At 53.7% G+C, this 13,347-nt stretch overlaps 3 protein-coding genes across 3 annotated transcripts; 1 reads left to right on the forward strand and 2 right to left on the reverse strand.

Annotated features, from left to right (window-relative positions):
* Positions 1-826: 826 nt before the first annotated feature.
* Positions 827-3,935, forward strand: I303_104723 (uncharacterized protein; the record flags this gene model as incomplete). Its single annotated transcript, XM_018407602.1, has 3 exons — positions 827-2,077; positions 2,124-2,232; positions 2,284-3,935. The coding sequence occupies 3 exons, from the start codon at positions 827-829 to the stop codon at positions 3,933-3,935; spliced, it is 3,012 nt and encodes a 1,003-aa protein (XP_018262813.1).
* A 46-nt stretch (positions 3,936-3,981) lies between these two features.
* I303_104724 (uncharacterized protein) lies at positions 3,982-7,623 on the reverse strand (the record flags this gene model as incomplete). The annotated part of the gene is made up of 6 exons (XM_065969022.1): positions 3,982-4,219; positions 4,305-4,474; positions 4,517-6,461; positions 6,516-7,206; positions 7,255-7,471; positions 7,513-7,623. The coding sequence occupies 6 exons, from the start codon at positions 7,621-7,623 to the stop codon at positions 3,982-3,984; spliced, it is 3,372 nt and encodes a 1,123-aa protein (XP_065825094.1).
* A 183-nt stretch (positions 7,624-7,806) lies between these two features.
* Positions 7,807-13,231, reverse strand: I303_104725 (uncharacterized protein; the record flags this gene model as incomplete). The annotated part of the gene is made up of 17 exons (XM_018407600.2): positions 7,807-7,934; positions 7,984-8,281; positions 8,336-10,555; positions 10,602-10,934; positions 10,989-11,199; positions 11,250-11,333; positions 11,383-11,436; positions 11,486-11,556; positions 11,610-11,618; positions 11,671-11,769; positions 11,819-11,929; positions 11,980-12,108; positions 12,155-12,223; positions 12,274-12,310; positions 12,364-12,466; positions 12,514-12,653; positions 12,714-13,231. 17 exons carry the CDS (start codon positions 13,229-13,231, stop codon positions 7,807-7,809), a joined length of 4,614 nt encoding a protein of 1,537 aa, XP_018262811.2.
* Positions 13,232-13,347: the final 116 nt, after the last annotated feature.

Below are 13,347 nucleotides of genomic sequence, written 5' to 3' on the forward strand. Positions count from 1 at the left end.
GGTGGCCGAATAACCATGCAAGGTTTTTCACTCCGAGACGGACTGGCCCAGAACATGGGCCAAATTGATGGACGAAAGCCATACCAATTAGATTCAGATTTGTGGATCCCGATCGATCGCTGGGTCCGGCGATTTCAAAGGACGTCATACCTTGATCGGAGATTTTAGCGGAAAGACACGTGTCATAAGCGGAACGCGAGAGGCAAAGAGGGACACATCAGGGTGACGATCAGTCAAGTCACCAGTGAATAGCTAAAATAGATTAAATACAATCAACCCCGGCGTTTGGACGTTGGATCGCAACTCGCAACTCATGGGTCGGGCAGTCGTAGAATCGCATTGCACAACTCAGCGTACTGATCAACGCTCGTCGCAAATGACGACTGTGAGACCTCAGAACGGGTTCGCTGACGCCTGTTTCATCTCCAATGCCCAAATGATGAGAGAGCGCGTTTGTGGGAATGGCATGGATCTGGCCGTCCAGGCGACAGAGCAGACACATGCCCGAATAACTAAACCCTGATTAAATGTTTCCTTGGTGGTATCATGCATGATATTCAGCTGCTAGCGTGGGTGGGCAGAATCTCTCTGAATTACGACGAGGTCGCATTTCTACCCTAACAAGCAATTTTTGGCGTTTTCCTGTTGTTTAGTGGGTTTCCCATATTCTGCTCCTGTGCGCTAAGCTGGTCACTCCACGATTTCCACACTTGACCATCGAACATTCAATACAGTCGTTTAATCTTCGCCTCTCTTCTAAAATTGCTTGCACTTGTCATTGAATCGTCTTCTGAGCCTCGACATCCGCAGCTAGAGCGACGCCAACATGTCCCAAGTCAACCAGCAGCGCCCGCCTCAGCCGCAGAACTCAGACTCCGACACCATCCCCCGTCCGCAAGCACCTCAAAATGCCCAATCCCCTCTCGACTGGGCCAATTTCATGAACTTCCAGACACCTCCAGGCGCCAATCCGCATCATGTGTATAGAATGACTCCTCAGGATGAGCAGTACAGCAATTTCGCACACGGCATATCGATGTCACGCCCCTCCCCCTCTTCCATCAACTTCCAACAACCCCTTCCCCGAGGCTCAAACTCGTCGTCCTCCTCGTCACATCATCAGCCCAACCGACAGTACAGTCAATCGTCGACATCCTCCCAGCCCCAATTGCCGACATATCATGTCCCCTCGCAAACCCCTCCTCGCTCTCCGCCTGAACACGCTGGCAAGGGCAAATCTCCAGCTACCAAATCGGCCGAGACAGCCACCCAAGACAACGGTCTCTCATTAGATCCCTCAGCATTTTCACGGGACATACGCTTTCAGGTGCCGTCGTTCTTAACGAACCAAGTAGGCGGTGCTCCTACTTTTCCACCCGGAGGTGAAGCATGGAGTGGATTCAGCGGAGCCAACTTGTTTGGTCAAGACGTCAACCAGCTCACTCCCGGAACCATCTTCTCCAACGCATTCGGCATCTCCAATACGGCCACCGACAACCCGCAAATGTACTGTGATACCAGCAACGTCCCGGCTTACACGAGCGAGAATGGAGGATGGGATCAACAGCAACAACAACAACAGCAGCAGCAGCAGCCATGGAATCCGGAGCAGAATAAGCAGGAGAATGCCATGTTTTATGTCAACCCTAACCCAAGTCCGAGCATACTAGCACAGCGCAATAACCAGCAGCAGCAGCAGCAACCACGCCCCCCACAACGCCCGCAACAAAGCCCTCGCACCACCTATCCGCCGTCATCTTCGATGCCCACTTCGGCTCTCCTTCCCCAACAATCCACATTCCCACAGAATTCGTACCCCTCGTATGACGCTGTCTCTGCACCGAATAATTCCGCCAGCACGGTCAACATCGCTTCATCCTCCTCTGCGCCATACGCTCCACCTTCAAACACCCAATCCCTGCTCGCTGGACCTATGCCTCCACAATTGACCGATGGTCCCGGATTATATTCAACGACAGGTTTCGACATGGTTGGCGTATTGGCTCGTGTCGCTGCTCGACGCGATCCCAGCACAGTGCTTGGGCCGGTGGATCTCAGTTGTAGCTTCTTAGTGGTCGTAAGTCAATGCCTGCTTGATCTTGACGTCGCTGACGCACCTCCAGGACATACGCCGCTACGACTCGCCGATAGTCTACGCATCCCCGAGTTTCAGCCAGCTTACCGGGTACGATCTGCCTCAAATCCTCGGGCGGAATTGCCGATTCCTTCAAGGTATGTCGGCTCCCTGATGACGAGTGGATTCATGCTCACACCCTTGCCCAGCCCCCGACGGCGAGGTCGTCAAAGGTTCTAAACGAAAGTACACCGACAACACCGCCGTCGCCCATCTCAAGCGAATGCTTAACGCCGGAAAAGAATGTCAAGCATCCCTCATCAACTATCGACGCGGTGGTGTCCCCTTCATAAACCTCGTCACCGTCGTACCGATACCTTGGGACGGTACCGACATCGTGTACCACGTCGGGTTCCAGGTAGATTTGGTCGAGCAGCCCAACGCTATTCTACGGAACATGCGCGACGGAAGCTATCAGGTCAACTACACCGTCTCAAACCCGCCAGAGAAGCCGTTGCGTCCGCCTGTACGAGAGATCGGACTCACCGGTCTCAGCGGGGAAGTCATGGAGATCATGGGGCAACGGGTCAACACCCTAGCCAGTGGATCAGGAGAAGAAGCTGGTCGAATGGAATGGCTCAAAATGGTACTGGACAACACCGACGATTTTGTCCACGCTTTATCTCTCAAGGGATTCTTCCAATACGTCTCGCCCTCAGTTCGACGTGTGCTCGAGTATGAGCCCGAAGAGCTGCTCAACAAGAACATCTCCGAATTCGCTCACCCATCTGACATTGTACCACTGATGCGAGAATTGAAAGACTCGACTCACGCACCGTCCGACGGATCCGCCGCTCGTTATGTCAACCTCGTTTTCCGGATACGCAGGAAGACATCCGGATACATCTGGATTGAAAGCGTTGGAAGGCTAGTGGTCGAAGCCGGAAAGGGTCGAAAGGCTGTCATACTCAGTGGCCGAGCCAGGGCTGTTCCCGCACTGCCATGGGATTCCATTTCGAAATACGGTGGTCTCGCCGAAACCGAATTCTGGGGCAAGATCTCGTTCCAGGGTCTCATTTTGAACACCACCCAAGGTGTCGACGGAGTGCTCGGTCAACCCGCGGACGATCTCATCGGGCAAAGCTTCTTCTCATTATTACCCGGTGGAGACAACAGCCCGCCCTCGGCAATGCTACTCCAAGCTGATCCTTCCGCTCCGGTCGCCTCCGTCTCCTCTGCCATCCGCCGCGTGCTCAACAACGAGACGAGAAGCGGTGCAGTTTCGGTCCAGCATAAGCTGGTGCACAAATCTGGCAAACAAGTCGATGTCATCACAGTCATCTACGCGCCACGCCGTTCCATCCCCGATATAACATCTGGCCGCGGCGATGACGAGACCAGCAGCAACGGCGACAGTGAAACCTCCCGACTCTCAAGCCACGATATCGCGTCTGTCACCGGCATACCTCCTACAAGTCTAGTCATCCAGGTCAAATTGATCGCTTCGCCAGTACCCGGTGCTTCCATCCAAACCATCACCCATGCCAAGCCTGTCGTCCATGCACCCTCGGCCAACCTGTTCGAAGAGCTCGAGACGACCAGGGGCACCTCGTGGCAATACGAGCTGCACCAGTTACGTTTGCTGAATCGACGCCTGAAGGAGGACATTGCTGCGGCGAAGGCTCGAGGCGCCGGTAAAGGCAAGAGCAAAAAGCGTAAACTCGATTCCAACATAGGCGACATGGGTCCGCCAGCCCTACCCTACTCCAATATCCACGAACAGTACACCGCCGCGCCTCGACATCAGCTAGCTCCCGGGTTCGGTCTGGTGACCCCAGGGATGAACAGTAATTTCTATTAGCAAGTTGTATGTAACGTAATCTTGTAGTCATAACAAAAACTATGCATCATGTATTTGTTGGATAATCTTTCCCCAGGATCGATCTCCGTCCCTTGAACTTCTCCTTCTCCTTCTCCCTCACACTGGGACTTTCCGAAGCTCTGCGCATGAAGCGCAAGGCTTGAAGCGGGCTGCCGGGGCCAGATGAGTTCTTGACCGGGCTGGGAGTGTCCGGCAGCGCTACCGTCTTCTTGACCGGTGTCTCCGGAGTGAATGACAAAGATGTCGGAACACACAGCTCCCCGCTGGAGGACTCATCGACCGCTTCTGCAAAATGGTCCAGTAGGAATCTGCCTGGATCAGCTTCACTGCTTTGACGAATCGACTCACCTCGACAGCTCCACCCATCCGCCCCCTACCCTGACCATGACTGTTCGCGACCTGAGTATCCTGCAGAAACAGAGCTTCGCCCTGCCTTCTGCGCCTATCCAGTACTGCCCAGATTGATCCTGCCAATCATCGCCGTTATTGATCCCTACCGGTCGAATCGGCACGTGCACCTGAAATCTGTCAGCGCAGCTTCACACCCCACGTCAACTCACATCCAGCTTGTTCACCACATGCCCCACCGCCATATCCAGTTTACTCCTCGCGTCCGCCACATACTCCTTCCGCGTTTCTCTGGTTGACATCGACAAGCGCGATGGTCTCGGCCAAGTGCCCTGCATGCTGAGGACGCGATGGCGAGGAGGCGTGTCTGAAGAGGCACGACTCGCTTCAGATGGGTCGGACGTGGAGCTATTGATGGGCCGGGGGATCGAACTCGTCAGGCGAGGCAGTCGAGAGGCCGCGGTCCGCGCTCGCGTGGAGGCCACACTGGGTGGTCTGGACAGGGCTGTACCGGCAGTCGATGCCGTGCGAGTCTCCGCGGAGGAGTCTTGGAACGTCACTTTGATACCCTCGATCTCAGACAAAACCGATGCGATGGCGACTTGCGCTGGCGCAAGCGTTGATGCCCAATTGTTGGCATCGGTCACTCCTGCTGGACGGGCACTGATCGCCTCCTCCAAGCTTCTCAGCGCATCTTGACAATCCTTCCTCTGCTCTTCGAGTGCTGGGTGATGCCCGCCCACACCCTCTATTTCCCGCCGTAGCGCCATCCAGGTGAGGACAACTTGATCGATACGAGACCCAGCTGCGCGACATCGCTCTTCCCACTTGTCATTGTTATGGCGCCGCAGGGCAATGCGGCAATTGGCGATGGCAGAGGCAACCTGCAATGTCGATCGGTTGACATGGTTTCGTACAGCCCTATCGGTCTCTTCCTGCATCGTATCGGGGAGACTGTCGCTCTGTGTGTCGGATATCTCGGCTAAGAAAGGTATCGACTCCGCTATGCTCGACGACCACAAGTCGAACTCCAGCTGGAGGGCTTCGATTCGCGCCAAGCACCCATCTCTGAGTGGACCGATCTCTTCCGCCTCCTCCTGCAGGCTTTTTTTACGAAGATTGAAACGCTGCACGGCTTCTGCTTGTCTGTGCATACTTTCCATCACGATGAAAGACCGATGAATGCCGATCTGCCTGTTGATAATCTCTTCCACAATATCTTCTACATGCGTCCGTGACTTCGATAGCTCCAGCCCAAAGATTTGCATCAATGGCGGCAACGAGTTTTGCTTAAGATCGAGAATTTGTTGGTCTACTTGATGCTTTTCATCGACGAGTCGTGCATCAATCTCTTGACACCTTGGCCACTGGTTCTGTCTCATCCCCGTACTGGTCGACTCCTCTAGTGCCACCAAACTCGAGCAGATCTCCTTCGTTGCTCTTAAGACAGGATCGAGCAGTCCCAGCATGCGCCGATGTCCTTCAGCAACCTCGATCAACTTGGCGGCTTTATTTGCCAGATCGAGCAACTCCTCTGCTTCCGCCTCGGCCTTCGTGATGAGCTCATCCTGGCCCGGCGTCATTTCAAGCGGTGTGAACGCCCTCCGCCAAAGATTGTGATATCTCGCATTCGTTATCTTCAGCTTCTGCGAGAGTACCATCCCTTCTTCGCTCCAGCGCTTGCTTTCCTTTATGAGATTCGCTATCGATGAATCCTGTATTTCGGGATATTGGTCGGGATCGGAGGCGATCACTGTGTTGTCGTACCGCGAGAGCTCCCCCACAGCATCTCGCAATTGCTGTATCAGATCTTTCGCTTGATCCACTTCCGCCGAGACAGACCGCCTACCCTCCTCCAGCTTGCCGTACCATTCTATCCCAGCTAGGCAAATCTTGAAGACCCCTTGAGCTTGATCGTAGCCATTTTGTAGAGCTTCGTTGATTTCCCGATTGTGCTGCGCGTCTTCCAGATAAGCCGTGTGTATCGGAGCTGGAGGTAGCCGATCAGGCATCCTCGCCTCAATAATGCTCAGCCTGTTCGCCAGATCGGAGTGCCGCTCGCTCGTTGCCGGCTGCTCCATGTGCAAGCGGATAAGCTGAAGGAGCTGATTAGACCGATCTGAAACATCCAAAGTAGCTGCATGGTACCTTTGGCATCTGGACAGATGATCAGCAAAGTAACCCCAATTCAGACCCAGGTACACTGCTCACCCTTCCCAATACTTCGTCAACTGTTCGCACCAAACAATTCTCCCTGACAAGTCCTTCACCATCGCTTCCAGGTCATCTTGCAGATCTAGCAGCTGATCCGGCACCGCACCCCCTTGGCCATCGTTGGGCCCACTGACACCCCCTACGTTCTTCATCGGTCCCGCTAGATCGATCATTTGGTCCAGCAGCACACCACTCCGTTTCATCTGATTCGATGAGATATTGCGCAGGCGGACCTGCAGACTAACGAGCTGGGAGTGGACGAGGGTTATATGTAAGGAGTGTCTCGGCGAGGAGTGCTTTTTGTTAGAAGGTGAGAGCTGAGGCGAGGCGGCGTCGGCAAGGGAGTTGAGCGAGCTTGATGTGGGCAGTTTTCTCGCAGCTGGAGGCGTTTGCGGGGATTCCAGAATCATTGAGCCTGGTTGAGGATTGGCCCCAAGACTCGGTTCGTGAACTGCCGGCCGCCATCGTCCTTTGTCTCGCACGATCTCGCCTACCTCCTTGCGGATCCGCTCCGTCTCTAGCATAATCTCCCAGCGCATCTGATCCCAGCGTAGACGGACCAGCGTCAATTCTAGCAACTGTCCTCGGCGTCGAAGTAGTGACAAAATGCGATCAATCAGGACAATGAGATTCAGGGTGATGGAAACGAGATGAGTGGAGGGCGGTGTGAGGGGGAGCTGGGTAGCGGCTACACAGAAGCATCAGACGACTGATCCATCCGTGGTGACCGACTCACCCCGAGTCTTCTCCTTCATCCTCCCAAGATCTCCTCCGTCGAAAAGCAGGACCTCCTCTTCCAATTTGTCCCTCTCGTCTTGCCATTGCGTCACCGCAGTGACGCTAGGTAGTCGCCATTGTGAAGAGCTCTCGCCTTGTCTGCAAAGTGCAGGGTTTTGATGCTGTATCAATACTGGATGGACAAATGGATAGATGGGTGAAACGTCTTCCAGAAGCTGTGACCTGAATCAGCCTGTTCCATCTGTCCACAACTCACCTTCAGCTTGCTCTCAAACCATCGCCGCTTTTCTACAAAAGCTCGCAGCTCTTGAGCCTCCTCAGGTGCAAGGTCTTTGAGGTCATCGTGCCCACTGGACGCCGTCGCCATATCGCTCGACGAGCTAATGTACTCAAGCAAGCTACGCAGCGAGTAATGTTCATGAACACGCACTTTGCGTCTGTTGACATTGCCGGCATCACGTGACTGGATCGCATATTTATACGTTACATGCAGGGAATACAATGCAGGAAACCATAGGTATACCGCACAGCGGCACTTCAACCGCAACCACTAAGGACGCCTCTGCCTCGGCACTGATCTCACGCTTTGCGTCGCTCGCAAAGGCACTTTCGGTGGAGTCGCGTTGCTCTTCTCAGGCGACTCGAAGATGGCTTTGGCCTTGTTGACCTTGCTCGATTCTGAGCCACCAAATTAGCATTCTCTCGTTCTCACCAAATTAGCACCCACCTGTGAGCTTATCCATGTCGTGTTCGATTGTGACCCGCCGGGCTTTCCTAGCCGAGGCATTGCTCAATTGAGTAGGATGCATCGGCAGCGGGCTTGGACTCGTGGGCAGTGCCAGATTCCGCGCAGTGAAGCTCGACACTAGACCTTTTGCATTAGGCAATGGCGCCGGGCCTGGTGAATGCGAGATCGAGTGGGCTTTACCGTGACCGCGAGGAGATCCAGCTCGGATAGGCACAGGAGAAGGTTGAGAGTTATCACTCGTCAAGAGCCTGACGATCTCGCGCTGCTTCTCCATCTCCTGCGAAAAAGCGATATCAGCATATCATCAACCAAATCAGTTATAGCCACTCACTTTCGCCCACCTCTCTATTTTCTCCCTTTGCTCATCGATGATCTCCTTTTGCACCTCGATAATCCTTTCCAACCTGTCGATCTCCTCATCATCCCTAGCTTTCAGCATTCCTAGCGATTTGTCCCTCGCTAACGCATCAGCACCACTGGACACACCCCGTCGCGATCTCAGACTATTCAACGCTGTAGCGGACATGTCTTTATCGATACCGTGACCTGGACCAGGTGCTGAATGACGAAGACGCGACGAGATGGACGTGGTGATGGTCAGTTCGGATCTTGACTTGATGTCGTCGAGTTCTGATGTGAGACGATCCGCCTTGACTCGTTGAGCTTCAGCTTCGACCTGCGCTTCGGATGAATCTTTCTGAGCGAGCATCAAGCTTTGACGGAGCGAGATCACCTCGTTTTCCAGGACTTGTTGGGCTGCCTCGTGCTTTGTGACGAGCTCCCGGGATATCTCGGTGATCTGAGTCTCGGCTGCTTGACGAGCTGTTCTTTCTGTTTCGAGCTGACTTTTGGCGACATCGTCTTCAGCTTGCACAAGCAATGCCTGCTCAAGCTTCAAACCTAGGACCCGGTTCTCCGCTTCCTTCTCCTTGACCTTATCCTCCAGTCCTGCTAGCCGCAGCGATACTTCTTCCTTCGCCTTCACCATCTCCACCAACTTCGCCTTGAGTGTCTCTTGACTTGCGCCATTCTGATCCTTCAGACGCTCCAATTCCTCCCCAAGCCCTTTGGAAACGCTAACTTCGGCATCCAACTTCCGTCTCATCTCCTTGACCCCTTCCAAGTTCGATTCTCGCTGCTTCGACAACTCATCAATTCGCTTGTCGGCCTCGACTCTTGCTGCTGCGTCCGCCGCCGCAGACCGAGCCATTTCTTCGATTCTGCTCTCGGCCTCTCGTCTTCTGAGACCTTCCGCTTCTAATCGTTTCTCTTGTACCTCCATCTCCTCCTGGACCGCAACTAATCTATCGTTCGCTTGACCCAACGAGGTGAAAGCGTTCTCTAGTTTCGATTCAGCTTCTTGGCGAGCCTTGATTTCCGCTTGAAGTTGCTCGACAGCGCCATCGGACGCGGTCAGCCGATTGCGAGCTTCGTCGCGTTCATTTTCCAATCTGACCTTGGCATCTTCAGCAGATCGCAACCGTTCTTCGAGATCGTGCTTGCTGCTAGCGACTTCGTCCAGCTTCTGGGCGACTTCCTCTCTCTGCTTCTCCGCCGCGACTCTGCCTTCCACCTCCATCCGTATGTTGTCCTCTAATTGGCCATTGGACCTGGCAGCTTCTTCAAGAGTCTTGAGAGCGTCGGCAAGCTGTCCTTGCGACTTCCCTTCTCTCTCTTCAGCTTGTGCAGCAACCTTCTTCGCCTCAGCGATCATCTCAATCTCACGCGTTTCCCAAGCCAGTCGGTCGTCATCCCTAGCTTTTCTCAAATTGCCGATCTCAGCACGTAGCTCCGCCAAGACTTTCGTTTCATTCGACATAGCTTCGCGCTGGAATCGATCGAGATCGCCTCGTGCTTCTTCTCGCTGTTGTTCAAGAATAGCTTTTTCGGATCGCAATGTCGCGAGCTCGGCTTCCCGGGCGGTCTGAGTGGACCGTAGATCTTCCAATTCGAGCTCTAACGCGGAAGTTCTAGCTTGAGCTTTGGATATTGTGGACGTTGTCATTTCCGAATGACTCCTAGCTTCGGCAGCTTGCCTCTCGATTTGGGCGTTCAATCTTGCCACTTTGTCATTCCCTTCCCGCTCCAAAGCCCCAAATCGCTCCTGCAGCTCCCTGACCTTCCCCTCCAGCTCCTCCTTCTCCTTGTTCACCTCGTCCACTCGTTTCTGCACTTCATCAAACCTCCCTTGATCCTCAAGTACCAATTCCTCGCGACTATTCCTCAAATCAATAATCTTGTTCTCCAGCTCGTCAATCCTATTCGACCGTTCCTCGATGGTGGCAACCAATTCACTACGAGTGTTCTCCAATTGAGCATTTCGATCTTTGAACCCGTTCTCCGCTTGTTGAAGCTTTTCCTGGGTGGACGCCAAAGCATCAAGAGCTTCTCGCAGTTCCACTTCAAGAGACGAGATTTTCGTGTCTCTTTCCGATAACTGAGACGCACGAGCCAGAGCCGAAGCAAGGTTCCGGTTGGCAAGGGAGAGCTCTTCCTCCTTCGTGGCGAGATTGCGTCGTGCAGCCGCAAGGGCCCTATCTTGCTCGAAGCTCTGTGATCTGTCAGCAAAGTTGACCCGGCATCTGTGCCAAACTCACTTTAGCCACACTCCCTCCCGCAGCCTGCTCCAAAGTGCCCATGATCCCCACCATCTCCTCGCTCTCCTCAGTCAACCGGCTCATACCACTGATCGCTCTTCGATCGATAGTCTTCTTCGGAGTGCCCAGCCCGATGTTTGTACGACCCGAGCCGGTAGTGATGATAGCGGAGAAGTCACTGATGCGCCTTCTCTTGGGTTTTGGAGGGGAGATGGGCAGCAGGCCAGAACTGGATCTCGGTAGTTCGGAAGTGAGGATTTCGCCGTTGAGTTTCGACAATTGCACGACCAGCTTGGCTTTTCTAGCTTCCATAGCAGCCACCGACTCTGCGAGCTGTACATGAATGCGGCTTTAGCTGATGTCGCTCTTCAAGTCATCTCCACTTACATCAGAGATGGAATTCACGGGCGCATCGGCCTTACTCAGCGTCGCCAGCCTCGTTCGCAACTCCTCGATCTCCTGATCTTTCGCTTTGATTAGAGCTCGTTCGGACGATTGCAGAACGTTCTTCTTGGCATTCGTCTTGACTTGCGAACATCGACCGGCGAACTTCAGCGTTTCGAGGGTTTCCGCGCAATGCTCTTCCTCCGCGGACATCCTGTGCCCAGAGTGAGCTTCATTCGCATCAAGAAATGAATTCTGACTTACGTGCAGATGACGCAGATATTCGAATCACCGCCGAGAGCGTTCTCCAGCAGATGAGTCAGTTTCGAGTTTCGGTACGGTACGTGGCTGCTCGGTCGTGAGCAAGACTAGCCGACTTGTCACCGATACGACTCACGAAGCCTTGGTCCGCTCAGTGAGCTTGTTGATCACCTCCCGCAGTGCCAGTAGACTATGGCAGGATTAGTATCTTGGCTAAATGAGCTCTGAGCCAGACCCACCTCTGATTGATATGCTTGCCTTCGCCTCGCCTTTCAGAATCGGATACCGCTTTCTCGGATCCGGCCAGATCCTATACGCGTTTATTCAGTACGATTATCGTCATCTTAAACAGACTTGGCTCACTATGAGATTCTGTAACAATCAGAAATTAGCACACTGCCAGCAACGCCAAGAAAGAACCCACCAGTCGGGACAACCTGATATCGTCGTCTCCATCTCCGTCCCTCGGCCTCGACTCCACTACTATGGTGAAAACACAATGAGAGCGCGAAGATCGCTCGTTCTGGCATGACCTTGTCAGCATACTTCGCTCGACGATGAGCTCCACTCACCCAGTCAGTCGCCCCAATCCGCCTTTGCGCATTTCCCTTCTCTAGCAAGTCGATCACATCCTGAGGCGTGGACACGATCTCCTCGACTAGCGGATCGACATAGACTTTGCCCTACATGGAACCGTCAAATCACAGGCCAACAACCACACTCCACGACGCACCTTGGCGTAATGTATCGCAGGCTTCTCATCGTCCTTCAGGGGACCTTTCTTGAAGTTTAAGAGATCACGCAGCGTTTCGTTGTAGATCTCGATGTACGATACTCGCAGTAAGAATGCACGTTCGGTGTCCTGCAAGGGGTGAGCCGCAGCTCCAGCGACCACTGATCCCACTTACAGCAGTGATGGCATCGAAGACTCCATCGATCGCACACGGTATTACTCCGAGTTCGTCCGCAGTACCAGTCTAACACGGCGGTGAGCATCTCCTCTTACGCCAAGCTCGGCGTGACTCACCATCGTAAAGGACTTTCCACTTCCTGTTTGTCCGTATCTACGGGAGGGCTATATCAGCATAAGACATATGAGTGTGAGACTGTGACTGACGCAAAGATGGTACTGTTGAATCCATTCATCGCTTTGTCCACCAATGGGGCCACCTTTTCTCCGTATAAATCGGGTGTGGTTGAAGGATGTTGGAGGAGTTTGTCTGCACCCGAGTCAGCTTGCTTACTACCCTGCATAATCTGTGCTCACCGAATGTATACGTGTACGTGTCCTCCCGCCCCGCCTTTCCACCTCGCTGCTTTACCTTCGGATGTTCGTCGGACAAAGTTAACGAAGTAGGCGATATTTCGTATGCTATATCTGCAAAAGGGTTCGTAGTGGGCTTAATCCTACACGTCATCGGTCTCAGCGAGCTGTCTCAGAGATAAGCGATTGCGATCTGTACTGACCTGACACAGACCACTACCTTATCGCTCGCATTCAAGGACACGGTACTTCGGGAAGATAAGATCTCGGACCTTGTTTGCGGCGTCATTAACATTGTTGTAGCTGAGGAGCTTTCCGCCATTTGTGCTGGCTCGCTGACCGAGCTGGACATATCCGCTTTCGCCCTCTTCGCCCCTCCTTCAGACGTTCCTGCTTTAGCGCTAGCCGCCGCTGCTAGTCGCTCCTGCAGAGTCATCTTGCTCTTCGATTTCTTGCCTGTTGACGGTGGTAAGGGTGCATCAATTGGGTTGATAATCTTTCTCTTTGGCGTTGTCTGGGTTGTCTCCTCGTCGGACGAAGCGGCTGAAGAAGAAACATCTCCTCGGTGGATACGTTTGCGAGACTTGCTCTTCGACATCTTGGAGGGCGAAGAAGGCTGCATGATGTTGGATTCGGGCAGTGCTGGTGGTAAACCCACAGCAAGAGAAGGAGAGGAGGGCTGACGGGATAGCGTGCGGTGTTTCGAAGGGGACAGTGACATCTACTTGGTAATGGTGTTATAGGGTTTGAAAGGTCGACATGGCAGGTATCCCCATGACAGATGAATACGATGGCTTGGTCCTCTATATCAAGGTGTGCTTGTGAACCTTTGCGTTG

The sequence above is a fragment of the Kwoniella dejecticola genome, chromosome 5, assembly GCF_000512565.2.
Source record: "Kwoniella dejecticola CBS 10117 chromosome 5, complete sequence".
Taxonomy (NCBI): domain Eukaryota; kingdom Fungi; phylum Basidiomycota; class Tremellomycetes; order Tremellales; family Cryptococcaceae; genus Kwoniella; species Kwoniella dejecticola.